Source organism: Salvelinus fontinalis, chromosome 3, assembly GCF_029448725.1.
Source record: "Salvelinus fontinalis isolate EN_2023a chromosome 3, ASM2944872v1, whole genome shotgun sequence".
Lineage (NCBI taxonomy): Eukaryota > Metazoa > Chordata > Actinopteri > Salmoniformes > Salmonidae > Salvelinus > Salvelinus fontinalis.
In genome coordinates, this window is record NC_074667.1 from 38,782,968 (window position 1) to 38,800,843 (window position 17,876).

General features: G+C 44.8%; 1 protein-coding gene across 2 annotated transcripts in view; it reads right to left on the minus strand.

The window, feature by feature from the left end:
- Positions 1-17,876, minus strand: part of LOC129847373 (testis-expressed protein 264 homolog) — a 142,123-nt gene that overhangs the window by 105,302 nt on the left and 18,945 nt on the right. The window contains exons 1-2 of one of the 2 annotated variants that reach the window (XM_055915157.1): positions 7,107-7,254; positions 6,729-6,950 (exon numbers count right to left, since the gene is read on the minus strand). In XM_055915157.1, coding sequence (XP_055771132.1) covers positions 6,729-6,950; positions 7,107-7,169 — 285 coding nt within the window. In that variant the 5' untranslated portion in view covers positions 7,170-7,254. Of the gene's footprint in view, positions 1-6,728; positions 6,951-7,106; positions 7,255-17,876 lie in introns of those variants that run through there. The other variant, XM_055915149.1, reaches the window with a different exon arrangement.

Here is a 17,876-nt window from a genome sequence, read left to right on the forward strand (position 1 = left end):
TTTCTCTCCTTTCACCACATGGGAGCTCTGCCTACACAGTCCTTGCAGTCTTATACTGTAGATACATTTGCCCACGTATGTACGCTGCAGCTGTTTTTACTGCTGCAAAGGCACACAGTGAAACAGTCACAAACAGAAACAGTGATATAAACACTAACACATGCCAACAGTAAATAATCCATCCGTCTTTGTAAAATCACTGAATAATAACAAATCTGAAATGTACTGAAATGTAAGGAGTTTGACTGTGTTGTCTGACATGTTGTTTTATGTGAGTGTGTCTGTGAGACAGCTTTCTTCCTGCCAGAGTTAGATGACTATGATGGCGCCGACAGAGATGTCGCCTCGCTTCGCGTTCTTAGGTGCATCAAAACTGGGACTGAGAGATTGAAAAACAAGCTTATCTCAAGGCCATCAGACTGTTAAATAGTCACCACTAACTCAGAGGCTGCTGCCTACACTGGACACTTTAATAAATGGATCCCTAGTCACTTTAAACAATACCACTTTAAATAATGCCACTTTAATAATGTTTACATATCTTACTTTACTCATATCACATGTATATACTGTATATCATTATATCATCTACTGTACCTTGCCTATGCCGCTTGGCCATCGGTCATCCATATATTTATATGTACATATTTTCATTCACCCCTTTAGATTTGTGTGTATTAGGTAGTTGGTGGGGAATTGTTAGATTACTTGTTAGATTTGTGTATGTAGTTGTTGGGAGTTGTTAGATATTACTGCACTGCTGGAACTAGAAGCACAAGCATTTCGCTACACTCGCATTAACATCTGCTAACCATGTGTATGTGACCAATAAAATGTAATTTTGATCAAAAAAAAAAAAAAATGGAGTTAGTGGGTGAGAGATTAGGAGAGCTAAACTGGAGAGGGGGGCTGTTGGACCGTGGCGTAGGAGAGCTCCAGGGAGCAATGGGAGCAGCTCTGCACTTAACCTGTTTTCCTGACAGCCAACATGTAGCCTGGTCTCTGGGAGCCGATAGAGCCTACAGTCTGGAGTGAGGCAAGGGCCCTGGGAGACAGACAGGCAGGCGGGCTGGGCATATGGCCAGTGGGAGAAAACACATGTACTGGAGTATGGCAGAGAATGCATGAAACCCACTGTGCCAGCTCACCCACTTAACCCTTCTGTTGCATTGTCAGTCTTTCTAATGCCAGGAAGGCTCTCACTGGCTCTTGTGCTAAAACTCTAAATGGATTTTACCTGCCTTTTAGAGATATGACGAGGCCCTCCCGTCTCCTCCCCACCCTGCTCAATGAATCATGCCCAGGCACTACTCTTGTCCCACACTCCAGCTTCACACCAGCCCTCTAATTTTCCCTCCATGAATCACTAGCCTAGCCATGGCCCCTATGCATAAGCTACTGACAGCGCTAATCCCACTAACACACAGCCCAGCGCATCACTCACACATTGACTCCTCAGCTAAAGGATGTTAATGGTAGTGAGTCCGTGGACAGACGGACTGGGGCAGAGGGTTTACTGACCTGGTACAATGCCCAGGTCAACTGCTCAGCAGCTGATGGACTCTGACGAGCAGCGTTATGGGCCTCACGCAGGCGAAGGAGAGTGGAGCATGGCGCTTCCACCGCCCTGAGTAGGAGAGGATACTGCTTCCACCACCCTGACATCAGCTATAGGCAAGCTGGTGGACACATACCCTGCCCATGGTTATGTAACAGAAGGCGTAATGTGGTGTGAGATTATCACTTGGTTTGATGGCTACATCCTTTTTGCTGATCTGCTTCCACTTGGTGTAGTAGCTCCCTTAGTCATGGAACACCAAGGTGAAAGGCTATTAGCCTTCAACAGACCTCATAATGTAGTTCTGAGTTAAGGTTTTATCGTGGTCTAGCATGGTGCTGAAAGTAATGCATAATGTCCTGTCAACAGCCTAACCCACTCAAGCTTTTCAGTAATTATCTACATGTGACTAGTGTGTATGTGGCTATTTCGGGACAATTTTTGATGTGCTGACAGGGGTGTATCAGTGCAGTGGGCAGAGACTAAGTTGCGTGTTGCTCTCCTGCCTTCCTCCTCTTTGCCCACCAACACACCTCTACAACAGATGGAGGGCTCAACACATCAAAGTGTCACTACCATGCCATACTGGCACTGTTGGCATCACCCTAGCAACTGTCAGCACAAACATGGTCAGTGTACCCAGGGGAAAGAAATCCTTGTCCACTAATTATAATCATCATCTCCAGCACCAAACCAGTGTCTACATATTTCTCTGTGACATCACATGGTAGGATTGAAAGTAAGTGGTTTTCAAAACCTACGAGTTTCGAGCCCACAGGAAGGTATTTTCTTGCTCCCCACATCACCGCGAATCTCATAGTTTGAAAATCACTGTTTTTAAAATCTTTTAACTTTATATATTTTTCTACAAAACGTAGAAATGTTGACTCTGGTATTGTGGTTGGGATAATGAAAATGAGGTTGAAAGTGTTGGATTTGGCTTTTAACAGTTGTATAGAAATCTGCACACCCAAAATGTATATGGTAAAGCCTGAACCCCAGCACTCCCCTCGCTCCCCAGCTAGACCCATAACACACACACACACACACACACACACACACACACACACACACACACACACACACACACACACACACACACACACACACACACCCTCCAATCATATCACATCCAGGGCATTGCGCATGCAGAGGGATGCCTCTGAATGAATCCATGTGTGTAAATGTCATCAGTAAATGTCAATAGCTTTTCTGGGGCCAGGCCTGAGGACATGGAGGCTCAGCATATGACCCCCACCTACCTTCAATTCCTGCCCCTTCATCCATTCTTCATCTGCTCAAAATAAATCCTCTGCTTAGCGTGATGAATTAAACAACACATTCAGCAGAGAGATGGAGGATTTTAGACAAAGCCAGAGTAGAAAAGAGGACGTTTTGTGAGCATAGGACTGCAGTTATCTACAAAGGGACATAAGGCAAACTGCAGGTATCGTGAAAATGAATTTTCTAGTATGAGGTACGCACACATCCTAATTGGCGAGGTGCAGGCTGAGGAAATGTACATTTTCAAGAAAACATTTGTTTCAGAGCAAGAGTGTGTCACTACATCCTATGACTCATGAAAAGAAAAGCAGTGGAAGATTGGCGCCAAAGGAGATGACTGCAATTTTACGATCCCGTAACCAATTGTGCTATTGTGTATGTTTTTTCAAGTTATTTGTAACTTATTTTGTACATAATGTTGCTGCCACTGTAACTTATGACCGAAAAGAGCTTCTAGATATCAGGACAGCAATTACTCACCCCGTACTGGATGAAAACTTGTTTTTTCTTCAACGAGTCAGACGGGAAAGATTTACTTCAGACGCCCGACAAGGCCCTCATCCCCGTCATTAGCAGGAGAAAGAGACGGAGGTATCGGGGACGAAGGTCCGGGTGCCTTGTAAGGATACGACGCCGAGAGGGTAATCTACCTTTACCATAGGTCCTATTAGCCAACTTACAATCAATCAATAATAAAATAGATGAAACTACGATCAAGTATATCCTGCCAATGGAACATTAAACACTGTAATATCTTATGTTTCACCGAGTCGTGGCTGAACGACGACATGAATACAGCTGGCAGGTTTGAAGCTTTTTCGGCAGGATAGAACAGCGTCCTCTGGTAAGACAAGGGGCGGCAGTCTATGTATATTTGTAAACAACAGCTGGTGCACAAAATCTAAGGAAGTCTCAAGGTTTTGTTCGCCTGAGGTAGAGTATCTCATGATAAGCTGTAGAACACACTATTTACCAAGAGAGTTTTCATCTGTATTTTTCGTAGCTGTCTATATACCACCACAAACTGACACTGGCACTAAGACCGCACTCAATGAGCTGTATACGGCCATAAGCAAACAGGAAAACGCTCATCCAGAGACGGCGCTCCTAGTGGCTGGGGACTTTAACTTCTTATGGCTGCAGGGGCAGTATTGAGTAGCTTGGATGAAAGGTGCACAGATGTGCCCAGAGTAAACGGCCTGCTCCTCAGTCATAGTTGCTAATATATGCATTATTAGTATTGGATAGAAAACACTCTGAAGTTTCTAAAACTGTTTGAATTATGTCTGTGAGTATAACAGAACTCATATGGCAGGCAAAAACCTGAGAAGTTCCACTTCCTGTTTGGATTTTGTCTGAGGCTGGTAGATTTTCAACCAAGCTCCCATTGAAATTACAGCGAGATATGGATGAGTTTTCACTTCCTACGGCTTCCACTAGATGTCAACAGTCAATAGAACCTTGTCTGATGTCAACAGTCAATAGAACCTTGTCTGATGACTCTACTCTGAAGGGGGGCCGAAGGAGACAGGAATGAGTCACCACTGCCATGAGGTGAACATTTTTTCACCATGCGCGTTCACATAAGAGGGAGCTCCGTTCCATTGCTCAACTGAAGTCAATGTAATTCTCCGGTTGGAACGTTATTCAAGATGTATGTTAAAAACATTCTAAAGATTGATTCAATACATCGTTTGACATGTTTCTACGGACTGTTACGGAACTTTTGGACATTTCGTCAGGTTTTAGTGAACGCGCTTTCCTGACATTGGATTTGTATACCAAACACGCAACAAAAATAGCTATTATGGACAAAGATGATGGACAATACCGAAAAAAACTAACATTTCTTGTGGGAGTCCTGGGAGTGCATTCTGATGAAGATCAGCAAAGGTAAGTGAAGATTTATAATGCTTTTCATGAGTTTTGTTGACTGCGCTGTTTTCAGATGATTGAATATTGTGTTTTGCCGTAAAGCTTTTTGAAATCTGACACAGCGGTTGCATTAAGAACAAGTGTATCTTTAATTCTATGTAAAACATGTATCTTTCATCAAAGTTTATGATGAGTTTTTCTGTTATTTGACGTGGCTCTCTGCAATTTCTCCGGATATTTTGGAGGCATTTCTGAACATGGCGCCAATGTAAACAGAGGTTTTTGGATTTAAGTATGAACTTAATGCAGGGAAACTTATATCCGTTTTACTTCATTTCTACCAGCATGTTAAATTTGCAACAGAGGGAAAATAACTCTAGACCACCTTTGCTCCAAACATAGAGACGCGTACAAAGCTCTCCCTCGCCCTCCACTTGGCAAATCTGACCGTAATTCTATCCTCCTGATTCCCTACATCTGTAGCCATGAAGTGCTTCGAAAGGCTGGTCATGGCTCACAACAACACCATTATCCCAGAATCCCTAGACTCACTCCAATTTGCATACCGCCCCAACATATACACAGATAATGCAATCTCATTTGCACTCAACACTGCCCGTTCCCACTTGGACAAAAGGAACACCTATGTGAGAATGCTATTCATTTACTACAGCTAAGTATTCAACACCATAGTGCCCTCAACGCTCATCACTAAGCAAAGGACCCTGGGACTAAACACCTCCCTCTGCAACTGTATCCTAGACTTCCTGACGGGCCGCCCCCAGGTGGTAATGGTAGGTAACAACACATCCTCCACGCTGATCCTCAACACGACGGGGTGTGTGCTCAGTCCCCTCCTGTACACCCTGTTCACTCATGACTGCATGACCAAGCACGACCCCCAACACCATCATAAAGTTTGCCGATGACACAACAGCGATAGGTCTGATCACCAACAACGACGAGACAGCCTATAGGGAGGAGGTCAGAGACCTGGCCATGTGGAGCCAGGACAACAACATCTCCCTCAACGTAATCAAGACAAAGGAGATGATTGTGGACTACAGGAAGAGGAGGACTGAGCATGCCCCCATTCTCATCGACGGGGCTGCAGTGGAGCAGGTTCAGAGCTTCAAGTTCCTTGGTGTCCACATCACCAAGAAACTAACATGGTCCAAACACACTAAGACAGTTGTGAAGAGGGCACAACAAAGCCTATTCCCCCTCAGGAGACTGAAAAGACTTGTCATGGGTCCTCAGATCCTCAAAAGGTTATACAGCTGCACCATCGACAGTATCCTGACTGGTTGCATCACTGCCTGGTATGGCATCTTCTCGGCCTCCGACGGCCCAGTACATCACTGGGCCAAGCTTCCTGCCATCCAGGACCTCTATACCAGGCAGAGTCAGAGGAAGGCACTAAAAATTGTCAGAGACTCCAGCCACCCTAATCATAGACTGTTCTCTCTGCTACTGCATGGTAAGCAGGACCGGAGTGCCAAGTCCAGGTCCAAAAGGCTTCTTAACAGCTTCTACCCCCAAGCCATAAGACTCCTGAACAACTAATCAAAGGGCTACCCAAACCCCTCTTTTACGCAGCTGCTACTCTCTGTTTATTATCTATGCATAGTCACTTTAACTCCATATATGTACATATTACCTTGACTAACTGGTGCCCCCTCACATTGACTCTGTGCCAGTACACCCAGTATATAGCCTCTCTACTGTTATTTTACTGATGCTGTTTAATTATTACTTTCATTTTCTATTTTTTCCTTTACACTTTTTTTTCCTTAAAACTTATTAAAGCATTGTTGGTTAAGGGCTTGGAAGTAAGCATTTCACTGTAAGGTCTATACCTGTTGCATTCGGCGCATGTGACAAACACAATTTGATTTGCTACATCCCAGAGAAGGACAAGCAAAGGCTCAATGTGGTGGCTTAATTGTATGGAAGCCATATGTACCACATAGGAATGAAGAGGACTCCAATGATAGTGTATGGTACATACCATGATGTAGTTGTGGAGCTCGGGGTAGACTTTGTAGGACGCCAGCCAGTGGGACAGGGGGGTGGTGGAGGGGAAGGTGGTGGTCACAGCCAGGGACACCTCAGGAAGGGACAGCACCTTGAAGCCAAACTTTTCATACAGCTTCTGGAGCTCCTCGTCAGGCTGCTCCTCTCCCTCGCTCAGGATACTGCCCACGATGTAGCGACACTGGTCATCAGGCACCTGAGAGAGAGAGATAGATAAAGAGAGGCAGAGAGAGGAACAGAAAGGGAGAGGGAAACGGATACAAGATGAGACCAAAAAGTGATTAAAATATTCTGCTCAGTACATATAAAACCCCATCCATCCTCCCAGCCCTCCAGTCAGACCAGCTCGTACAAGAAAACAACAGAAGGCAGAAGGAATGGGAGAATCTTTAAACAGCAGTGTGTGCGTATACATCAGACAGTGAGCTGTCAATCACACTGGGCTCCAGCCTGGCTGCAGGCTTTCTGGTAGATAGTGAGACAGTGATATAAGAGTGACACGAGGCCAGATTTCAGAGACATGGCTGGTTGGCTGGGCGCTGCTGCTGTAGGCCTGTGAAGGTCCTCCTCTATGTGACTGGTGCCGTCTGTGGAGGCTGGCACGGCACAGGGTCACAGATGGCATCCAGCGCTACTCATCAACATCGCTGACAGCCCCATACACACATCTTATAAATTACACCATTCACAATTCATCCCCCTTTTCTCATTTCTCTCCCCCTAGCCACACTTATTCAATACAAGTTCACACCATAAAGAAACCAGGCTAGGACCTGGTACGGGGGAATACAAGGTCAAACGATGGTGGAAAAAAAAGTCACAAGTCTCCAGGTATGAGCTATACCCCTCAACCTACTAACATCCCTTTAATATCCTTACACCTCTTCCCCACCAGTGGCTGGGCCATGCAAGTAATATAATGAGTGACAGTGTCTGTATTCTACAGTCTGTATTATGTAAGCGGGCTATCCGTCGGATCTGCTGCTGTCTTCTTCACAGGCAACATCAGATGACAGGGAATTATTCTGTCAAGACCGTATTAGTAATATTTGATCTACTGCTCCGCTTTAAGCCAGTGCAAACAAAGCCATTCACAACGGCTGTGTTCCTAGGAGCTTAGTACACAATCAACACCAAACGGTCCATATGGACGCTGCTTTGGTCCAGGCTGTGGATGTACACTGTAAGTTATGTTGACCTTCCTACATGAGCATGATAAAAGGTGTTGTCAACAGGGCTTGTGTATAATGACTGTCCCCTGTCAACACTGCCAGGCTATAATATGACACTGCTACATCCATTTAAATAAAAGGAGAGAGAAATTACCACTGCCCTCCCATGGCCTATCTAACCATCTCTCTCTCCCTCCCTCATTCCCTCGCTCTCTAGACTCATAAACGGCCGGCTTGTTGCCCAAAAGGTAGCCCTCGCTTGCTAATGATATCATTCAGAGCTCCTTTTATCACTCACAGCCCACACACATACATACACACACACATACGCGCGCACACACACACACTCGCCCCACCCTCAAACAGTCACAGACACAAACAGCAACACTGCTTCTCATCTCTCCTCCACCCCAGATAACACACCCCAGAGACTAAAGGAAATAGGAGAAGAGCAACGCTCCATGAAGCTATTGGAGTATCCTTTTTTCTCTCTCTCTCTCCCTCTTCTCTTGTCTTTCTGTATATATTTGTTAGGTTTATGTCTTAAAAAACGCACAGGGAGAATTCTGCCAGTAAGTCTGTCCAAGGCAGACAGCGGTGTTCTCAAAGCCAACCACGGCTCCTTAAACAGTTGTTCTGAAAAACAGAGCTGGCTTCACTGGGCTCTGCGTCTGTCAACAGATGAGGCTGAGGAGAGTTGCCAGTGCCCTTTGATTGGCCCAGGCGAACAACTGGCGCGTTGGCTAACTGGAAGACAGTTGAGCTCACCGCACCGTAAATGGATGGCGTAGTTGTCGGGTCGCCTTGCCACGCCTCAGAAAACCAACTCAGCACATTATATTTAATTGTTTTATTTCACCAGGTAGGCCAGTTGAGAACAAGTTCTCATTTACAACTGCGACCTGGCCAAGATAAAGGAAAGCAGTGCGACAAAAACAAACAAACTTACAGTCAATAATACAATAGAAAAATCTGTATACAGTGTGAGCAAATGAAGTAAGGAGTAAGGCAATAAAGGCAATACATAGGCCAATAGTGGCAAAGTAATTACAATTTAGCAATTTACACTGGAGTGATATATGTGCAAGTAGAGATACTGGTGTGCAAATATGGGGATGGGGTAGGTAGTTGGTTGGATGGGCTATTTACAGATGGGCTGTGTACAGCTGCAGCAATTGGTAAGCTGCTCTTACAGCTGACGCTTAAAGTTAGTGAGGGAGATAAGTGTCAAGCTTCAGTGATTTAAAAAAATTCGTTCCAGTCATTGGCAGCAGTGAACTGGAAGGAAAGGCAGCCAAAGGAAGTGTTGGCTTTGGGGACGACCAGTGAAATATACCTGCTGGAGCGCGTGCTACGGGTTGGTGTTGCTATGGTGACCAGTGACCTGAGATAAGGCGGAGCTTTACCTAGCAAAGACTTTAGATGACCTGGAGCCAATGGGTTTGGAGGCTATTTTGTAAATGACATCGCCGAAGTCAATGATCGGTAGGATAGTCAGGTTTACGAGGGTATGTTTGGCAGCATGAGTGAAGGAGGCTTTGTTTTGCGAAATAGGAAGCCGATTCTAGATATAACTTTGGATTGGAGATGCTTAATGTGAGTCTGGAGGGAGAGTTTACAGTCTAGCCAGACACCTTGGTATTTATATTTGTCCACATATTCTAAGTCAGAACCGTCCAGAGTAGTGATGCTAGTCGGGCGGCCGGGTGAGGGCAGCGATCAGTTGAAGAGCATGCATTTAGTTTACTAGCATTTAAGAGCAGTTGCCATGGAAGGAGTGTTGTATGGCATTGAAGCTCGTTTGGAGGTTTGTTAAGACAATGTCCAAAGAGGGGCCAGATGTATACAGAATGGTGTTGTCTGCGTAAAGGTGGATCAAAGAATCACCCGCAGCAAGAGTGATATCTTTGATATATACAGAGAAAAGAGTCAGCCCAAGAACTGAACCCTGTGGCACCCCCATAGAGACTTTAGAAAGACAGGGCAGGATGGACATAGGTCTGTAACAGTTTGGTTCTAGAGTGTTTCCCCCTTTGAAGAGGGGGATGATCGTGGCCGCTTTCCAATCTTTGGGAATCTCAGACGATACAAAAGATAGGTTGAACAGACTAGTAATAGGGGTTGCAACAATGGCAGCAGATAATTTTAGGAAGGGAGGGTCCAGATTGTCTAGCCCAGCTGATTTGTAGGGATCCAGATTTTGCAGCACTTTCAGAACATCAGCTGTCTAGATTTGGGTGAAGGAGAACAACATGTGTGATCACACAACAACGTGTGATCTTCCGTCATCATAAAGTGCTTTGAGAGACTAGTCAACGATCATATGACCTCCACCCTACCTGACACCCTAGACCCACTCCAATTTGCTTACTACCCCAATAGGTCCACAATAGGTCCACAATCGCAATCACACTGCCCTAACCCATCTGGACAAGAGGAATACCTATGTAAGAACGCTGTTCATCGACTAGAGCTCAGCATTTAACACCATAGTACCCTCCAAACTCGTCATTAAGCTTGAGACAATGGATATCGACCTTGCCCTGTGTAACTGGGTCCTGGACTTCCTGACGGGATTACCAACAACAACGAGACGGCCTACAGGGAGGAGGTGAGGGCCCTCGGAGTTTGGTGTCAGGAAAATAACCTCACACTCAACGTCAACAAAACAAAGGAGATGATTGTGGACTTCAGGAAACAGCAGAGGGAGCTCCCCCCTATTCACATCAACGGGACAGTAGTGGAGAAGGTGGAAAGTTAAGTTCCTCGGCGTACACATCACGGACAAACTGAAATGGTCCACCCACACAGACAGCGTGGTGAAGAAGGCGCAACAGCGCCTCTTCAACCTCAGGAGGCTGAAGAAATTTGGCTTGTCACCAAAAACACTCACAAACTTTTACAGATGCACAATTGAGAGCATCCTGTCGGGCTGTATCAAGTGTCAAGGGCAGTCAAGTCTGGAGTGAACCAAGGGCTATATCTGTTCTTAGTTCTACATTTCCTGAAAGGGGCATGCTTATTTAAGATGGTGAGGAAAGCACTTTTAACAAACAACCAGGCATCCTTTACTGACGGGATGAGGTCAATATCCTTCCAGGATACCCGGGCCAGGTCGATTAGAAAGGCCTGCTCACAGAAGTGTTTAGGGAGCTTTTGACAGTGATGACCGCGGACCCATAACAGACGCAAGCAACGAGGCAGTGATCGCTGAGATCCTGCTTGAAAACAGCTGAGCTGTATTTAGAGGGCAAGTTGGTCAGGATGATATCTATGAGGGTGCCCATGTTTACGGGATTTGGGGTTGTAGGGTAGGTTCCTTGATCATTTGTATGAGATTGAGGGCATCTAGCTTAGATTGTAGGACGGCCAGGGAATTAAGCATATCCCAATTTAGGTCACCTAGCAGTACAAACTGTGACGATAGATGAGGGGCAATCAATTCACATATGGTGTCCAGGGCACAGCTGGGAGCTGAGGGGGGTCTATAACAAGAGGCAACAGTGAGGGACTTATTTCTGGAGAGATGGATCTTTAAAAGTAGAAGCTCGAACTGTTTGGGCATAGACCTGGATAGTATGACAGAACTCTGCAGGCTCTCTCTACAGTAGATTGCAATTCCGCCCCCTTTAGGAGTTCTCTCTTGACGGAAAATGTTGTAATTGGGGATGGAAATGTAAGAATTTTTGGTGGCCTTCCTAAGCCAGGATTCAGACACATTAGGGTTGGCGGAGTGTGCTAAAGCAGTGAATAAAGCAAACTTAGGGAAGAGGCGTCTGATGTTAACATGCATGAACCCAAGGCTTTTACGGTTGCAGAAGTCAACAAATGAGAGCGCCTGGGGACACACAGGGCCTGGGTTAACCTCTACATCACCAGAGCAACAGAGGAGGAGTAGGATGAGGGTACGGCAAAAGGATATAAGAACTGGTCATCTAGTGCTTTGGGAACAGAGAATAAAAGGAGAAGATTTCTGGGCGTGGTAGGATAGATTCAGGGCATAGTCTACAGACAAGGGTATGGTAGGATGTGAGTACAGTGGGGGTAAACCTAGGCATTGAGTGACAATGAGAAGCTCATCGACACAGATTAATCACACGGTGTAACCTCAATCACATCTCCTCCACCAAGAACATCAGCCAGAATTTACACAAACTGCCAGAACCTGAAGCTGTGATTCTTATGTGCAACTTTAACAGTCATTGTTTATTCTTCCCCCCATGCTTTAGAATGCATATTGTTTGCTAATGCAGACTCATCGGGCTGACTTTAGTGCCCACGGGACTCCAAAAAAGCTTTCTTTCAGAAATGGTGCCCTTCTCCTTCTCTCTGCCCCGGTTCCACTCTAAGCCAGGTCTCCTGAGAACTGTTCAGAAGAAAAGTCATTTTGAAAGAAATTCTTTGCTTGGAGGTGATAGGGCCTTTTCTGACAGATGAGGGCTCTCCAACAATAGAAAGGTAGGGCTGGCCGTGGTAGTTCTTTATTAGCAGACACGTAATGAGGATTTACTCTCCTCATATTCCCCGCTCCTGGGCCCTCTGTGCTCTTCCCTCCCGTCTCCCACTTCTGGGAATTAATTCTTCTCAATAATCGGCCCGCTTTCAGATCGCTCATCGCTAAAGCGTTAGCGCTTTTGGGTGGACTGGGTGGGGGCATACACACATACTTGTTTTTCAGCTAGGAGGAGAGAGGCCCAACCTCTGTATTACAGTCCTAGAAGAGAAGAGAGGTACATAATGATGGAGCTTCATGCACTCTGCCTAGCCAATAATCACACCCATGAAAATGTAACAGCCAGGTAGGCCTACAATAAACAATATATTAGGCTGGATTGGCAACGTGGGATCATTTAGCCCCCTGATAAATCCTGGAGAAGGGTTAACATGCTGGATCAGGACTGGATCATCAGCTCACTGTCTGTGTGGCCTACATGATGTCCACTCAACACCACTGTCACGCCCTGGCCTTAGTTATCTTTGTTTTCTTTATTATTTTAGTTAGGTCAGGGTGTGACATGGGGGATGTTTGTGTGTTTTGTCTAGTCTAGGGTGTTTGTATTGTATAGGGGGTTTTGTAGAGTTTATGGGGTTGTGTTCAGTGTAGGTGTTTAGGTAAGTCTATGGTTGCCTAGATTGGTTCTCAATTAGAGACGGCTGTCTATTGTTGTCTCTGATTGGGAGTCATATTTAGGCAGCCATAGGCATTAGGCAGGTTGTGGGTAATTGTCTATGTTTGACGTTAGTAGCTTGTGTCTGCACTTTCGTTTTGTAGCTTCACGGTCGTTTGTTGTTTTTGGCTAGTTTGTATTAGTGTTCGTGTTCTTTTCATCTTCAAATAAAGAAGATGTATTTATATCACGCTGCGCCTTGGTCCTCTCTTTCACCTAAAGACGATCGTGACAACCACTCATTAGACCCGTTTTCCAGATACAGATTAATACTAGTCCTGGAATAAAGATGACAGTAGTGATTCCTCATTGAGAGACATTGTTAATTGAGGACTAGGCTTAATCTGGGTATGGGAAATCAGCCCCATTTGTTGACAGATGCCGGAGTAGCACACAGGGTTCCTCTAAGCGTAACACACAGTAAGGTGGGGTTCTTTCCTCTCCGGGCTCTGGTGGCAAGGTTCACCAATCACCCCTCCAGTCACAGCAGGGGGGAAACCGTTATTCCTCATTGTAGTTGATTTAGCACTGTGATTTCAAAGTACTGCAATGCCCTCTATCAATTTTCTAGGGATGCACAACATGTCGGTGAGCATATCGGAATCGTCCATTATTAGCTAGAAATGCGTCGGCAAAACCAATGTGCAAAACCCGTTACGTTCGTCGTTTGATGAATGATACCAAGGCGCAGCGTGGTAAGCGTACATCTTTCTTTATTAGATGAACACCAAAAAAACAAAACAAAAAAAAAGGATAAACGAACGTAACGTTCTGCAGGCTACACAGTAACTGTACAAAAACAAGATCCCACAACTGAAGGTGGGAAAAAGGGCTACCTAAGTATGATCCCCAATCAGAGACAACAATAAACAGCTGCCTCTGATTGGGAACCATACTAGGCCAACAAAGAAATAGAAACATAGATTTGCCCACCCAAGTCACACCATGACCTAACCAAATAGAGAATAAAAAAGGCTCTCTAAGGTCAGGGCGTGACAAAACCGATATCAAAGCTGATGTGCAGACCTATATAACGTAAATAGACGATGTAATGACGCCACAAAAGAAATACAGCGCTACACAGAACAAAAGCAGGAAAATGATAAGTGCATAAGTGCACACTTCCAACAACTAAACAAGTCGAGCAGTCATTTGAAAGAGTAAGAACATTTCAGCGAGACAACTTAAAGGCGAAATCCATTAATTAAAATATTGGATATCGGTATCGGCCCAAAAATGTCATATTGGTGCATCCTTAAATTTGATCTGTCTTGGTTAGCATGTGTAGTCCAAAATAAGTAGAAAGTGCCCCAGAAACAGGATAACGTGGTACATGTGTTGACTGACTGTTGTGATGGGATGGATGGAGCGGAGAGGCTGTGTGATTGTGAACCAACACTGCACTACAGTCAATAGATCTGTGAATTTGGAGCCTCTTGACCTCAGCATCCTCCTAAACATCAATGTCTTCAGTGAGGCATGAGAAAATGATGGACGATGGCTGCAGCATTCAGTCCAACAACAACACAGAGTCTGTGAAGTGGAGCGCAGTAAACAGGCACAAAACTCACCCACATCTCTGGATGAACAGCAGAGTAGTTGACAAACAATTCACATCAATGCCTATTCTAGAAAATTGTTTTTCTGCATGGGCGTTTACAATTATGGCGTATAGCCTATGTATGAAGTCCGACTATATTGGGGGTAGCACTTTATTTTAAGTGTCTGGAATAAATCATTTTTAAGGCATTTATAAAATGTGTGTTCACCATTTATTAATCATGAATAAGCCATTTACTGATCATTTGTAAAGTATTTTTGCAGTCCTTAATCTAAAGTGAGTGCAGTTTATACTTTATAAATGTTGAGTGACCACCAGTGTAATTTCTCACAAAAAGATAGCATGCCATTGGTAGACATTTTTGCAGTATACACTCAGTGGCCAGTTTATTAGGTATACACTCAGTGGCCAGTTCATCTAGTACTGGGCAGGACACCCTTTGCCTCCAGAACAGCCTTTATTCTTTGGGGCATGGAAACGTTGCTTAATTGGTATCAAGGGACCTACCGTGTGCCAGGAAAACATTTCCCACACGATAACATCACCAACCCGTACCATTTAGGGCCATGGACTGCTGCTTACGCCACATCCTGATTCTGCCTTCAGCATGACGCAACGGGAATTCGGATGTCAGACCAGGCAATGTTCTTCCACTACACAATTGTCCAGTGTTGGTGATTGCGTGCCCACTAGAGTCGCTTCTTCTTGTTTATAGCTGATAGAAGTGGAACCAGGTGTGGTCTGGTTGTCTGCTGCGATAGCCCATCGGTGACAAGATGCCGTTCTGCACACCACTGTTGTACTGCGCCATTATTTGCCTGTTAGTGGCCCGCCTGTTAGCTTGCACAATTCTTGCCGTTCTCCTCCGACATCTCAGCAACAAGCTGTTTTTCCCACAGGTCTGCCGCTGACTGGATGTTTTTTGTTTGTCGCACCATTCTCGATAAACTGTTTATAAATGTCTTAAAAATGTCTTATAAAGGGAGGTGCAGGAATCAGGAGCAGGAGAGCAAGGAAATCCCAGTGGCAAATAATGTTTATTGAGCAGTCCCGACTCAACTACAAACATGGGACTGAAACAAACCCAAACGAGGTTGCCACACACACAGGGAATAAAGCGCTACACACGGAGGAGAAACCAATACTCCTAAACTCACTACCAAAACGGCACAACTGCCGAGAGAAAAGAAACCCCGTGGTGCAGACACGCACCCCTACTAACGTAACCACAGAAAAACAATCCCGCACAAAGACTAGCAGGCAGCGGAGGTAAATATACCCACCGAAATCAACTAAGAAGACACAGGTGTAAACAATACAGACAGACACAAACGAAAAGGAAAAATGGATCGGTGGCAGCTAGTAGGCCGGCGATGACGACCGCCGAGCACCGCCGGAAGAGGGAGAGGAGCCCCCTTCGGTGGAAGTCGTGACACCTTTCAAATAAAGTGTTACAGATTTGGGTTATAGAGTAGACAAGATATCGATCCACAAAGAACAGAGCAAAGTCAATGACAGAGTGAGGAGAGGAGATTGAGAGAACAGGAGGACACAATCAAACAAAAAGAGCTCCAGTATTCAAGTGCTTCTCCCTGCCATTTTGTGTGAGATGAGAGACGGCCTGTCAGTTGCTGCTGTTGTTGAGGTGTCTGATTAGAAACCATTAGCCCCCCATAGATCCACGACACAGACAATAGATTCCCAGGCAGACTGAAATTGAAACTAATGGGGCTTCACAGCGGAGAGACTGCATGTACTGTATCTTATGGCGTTGGTCTGTTTCAGGACAAATTAATGGGGCAGCAAATAAAGTATGCATGCAAATAAAAGCAGTACGGAAAACATTGAGACTGTGCTGGTCAATTTATTGTGTATGTGGATGGAATCAGGATTCAAATCCAAAACAGACAATAGTTTTTAACATAATTACAATATGGTAGCGATAATTAAAACCCACTAGAGTGTGGTTGTGCTTGATTTGAACTCCTGCTAGCGTACCTGTAGAGGTCTAGTCATTGTGTTAACGCTAGGCTAGTTAGCAATGGCTCATGAAACTCAAGTCCTCAACCTCGGTCCTGAAAGGTCAAGGGCCCCCAATGGCTCTCACAGAGAAACAGCTGTCCACACGCTCTCCCAGGCTGCACTGAGACTTCCCTGAGTTGTCTGCTGGAGGCTGGACACATGCACACAAACTCTTTACTACTGCATTGTACCACTGATGTGTGACTGGGTTTCGATTCCATTGCCAATTGGATAAACAGTCTTCAAATCTAATTTTATTGGTTACATACACATGGTTAGCAGATGTTAATGCGAGTGTGCGATATGCTTGTGCTTCTAGTTCCGACGGTGCAGTAAAATCTAACAAGTAATCTAACAAATTCACAATGACTACCTTACACACAAATGTAAAGGATGAATACGAATATGTACATACAGTTGAAGTCGGAAGTTTACGTACACCTTAGCCAAATACATTTAAACTCGGTTTTTCACAATTCCTGACATTTAATCCTAATAAAAATTCCGTCTTAAGTCAGTTAGGATCACCACTTTATTTTTAAGAATGTGAAATGTCAGAATAATAGCACAGAGAATGATTTATTTCAACTTTTATTTCTTTCATCACATTCCCAGTGGGTCAGAAGTTTACATGCATGTCACGCCCTCACCATAGTTTGCTTTGTATGTTTTGGTTGGTCAGGGTGTGATCTGTGTGGGCATTCTATGTTGTATGTCTGGTTTGTATATTTCTATGTGTTTGGCCTGATATGGTCCTCAATCAGAGACAGGTGTTTTGCGTTGTCTCTGATTGGGAACCATATTTAGGTAGCCTGTTTTGTATTGTGGGTTGTGGGTTATTGTCTATGTCTATACGTTGGTTGCTTGTGTCTGCACTTTCGTTATATAGCGTCACGTTCGTTTTGTTGTTTGTTTAAGTGTTCTTCATTTCTTTGTTTATTAAATTAAGTATGTATTCAAACCACGCTGCGTTTTGGTCCGATCCTTACTCCTCCTCAGACGAGGAGGGTTACGACGTTCGTGACAATACACTCAATTAGTATTTGGTAGCATTGCCTTTAAATTGTTTAACTTGGGTCAAACGTTTTGGGTAGCCTTCCACAAGCTTCCCACAAAAAGTTGGGTGAATTTTGGCCCATTCCTCCTGACAGGGCTGGTGTAACTGAGTCAGGTTTGTAGGCCTCCTTGCTCGCACATGC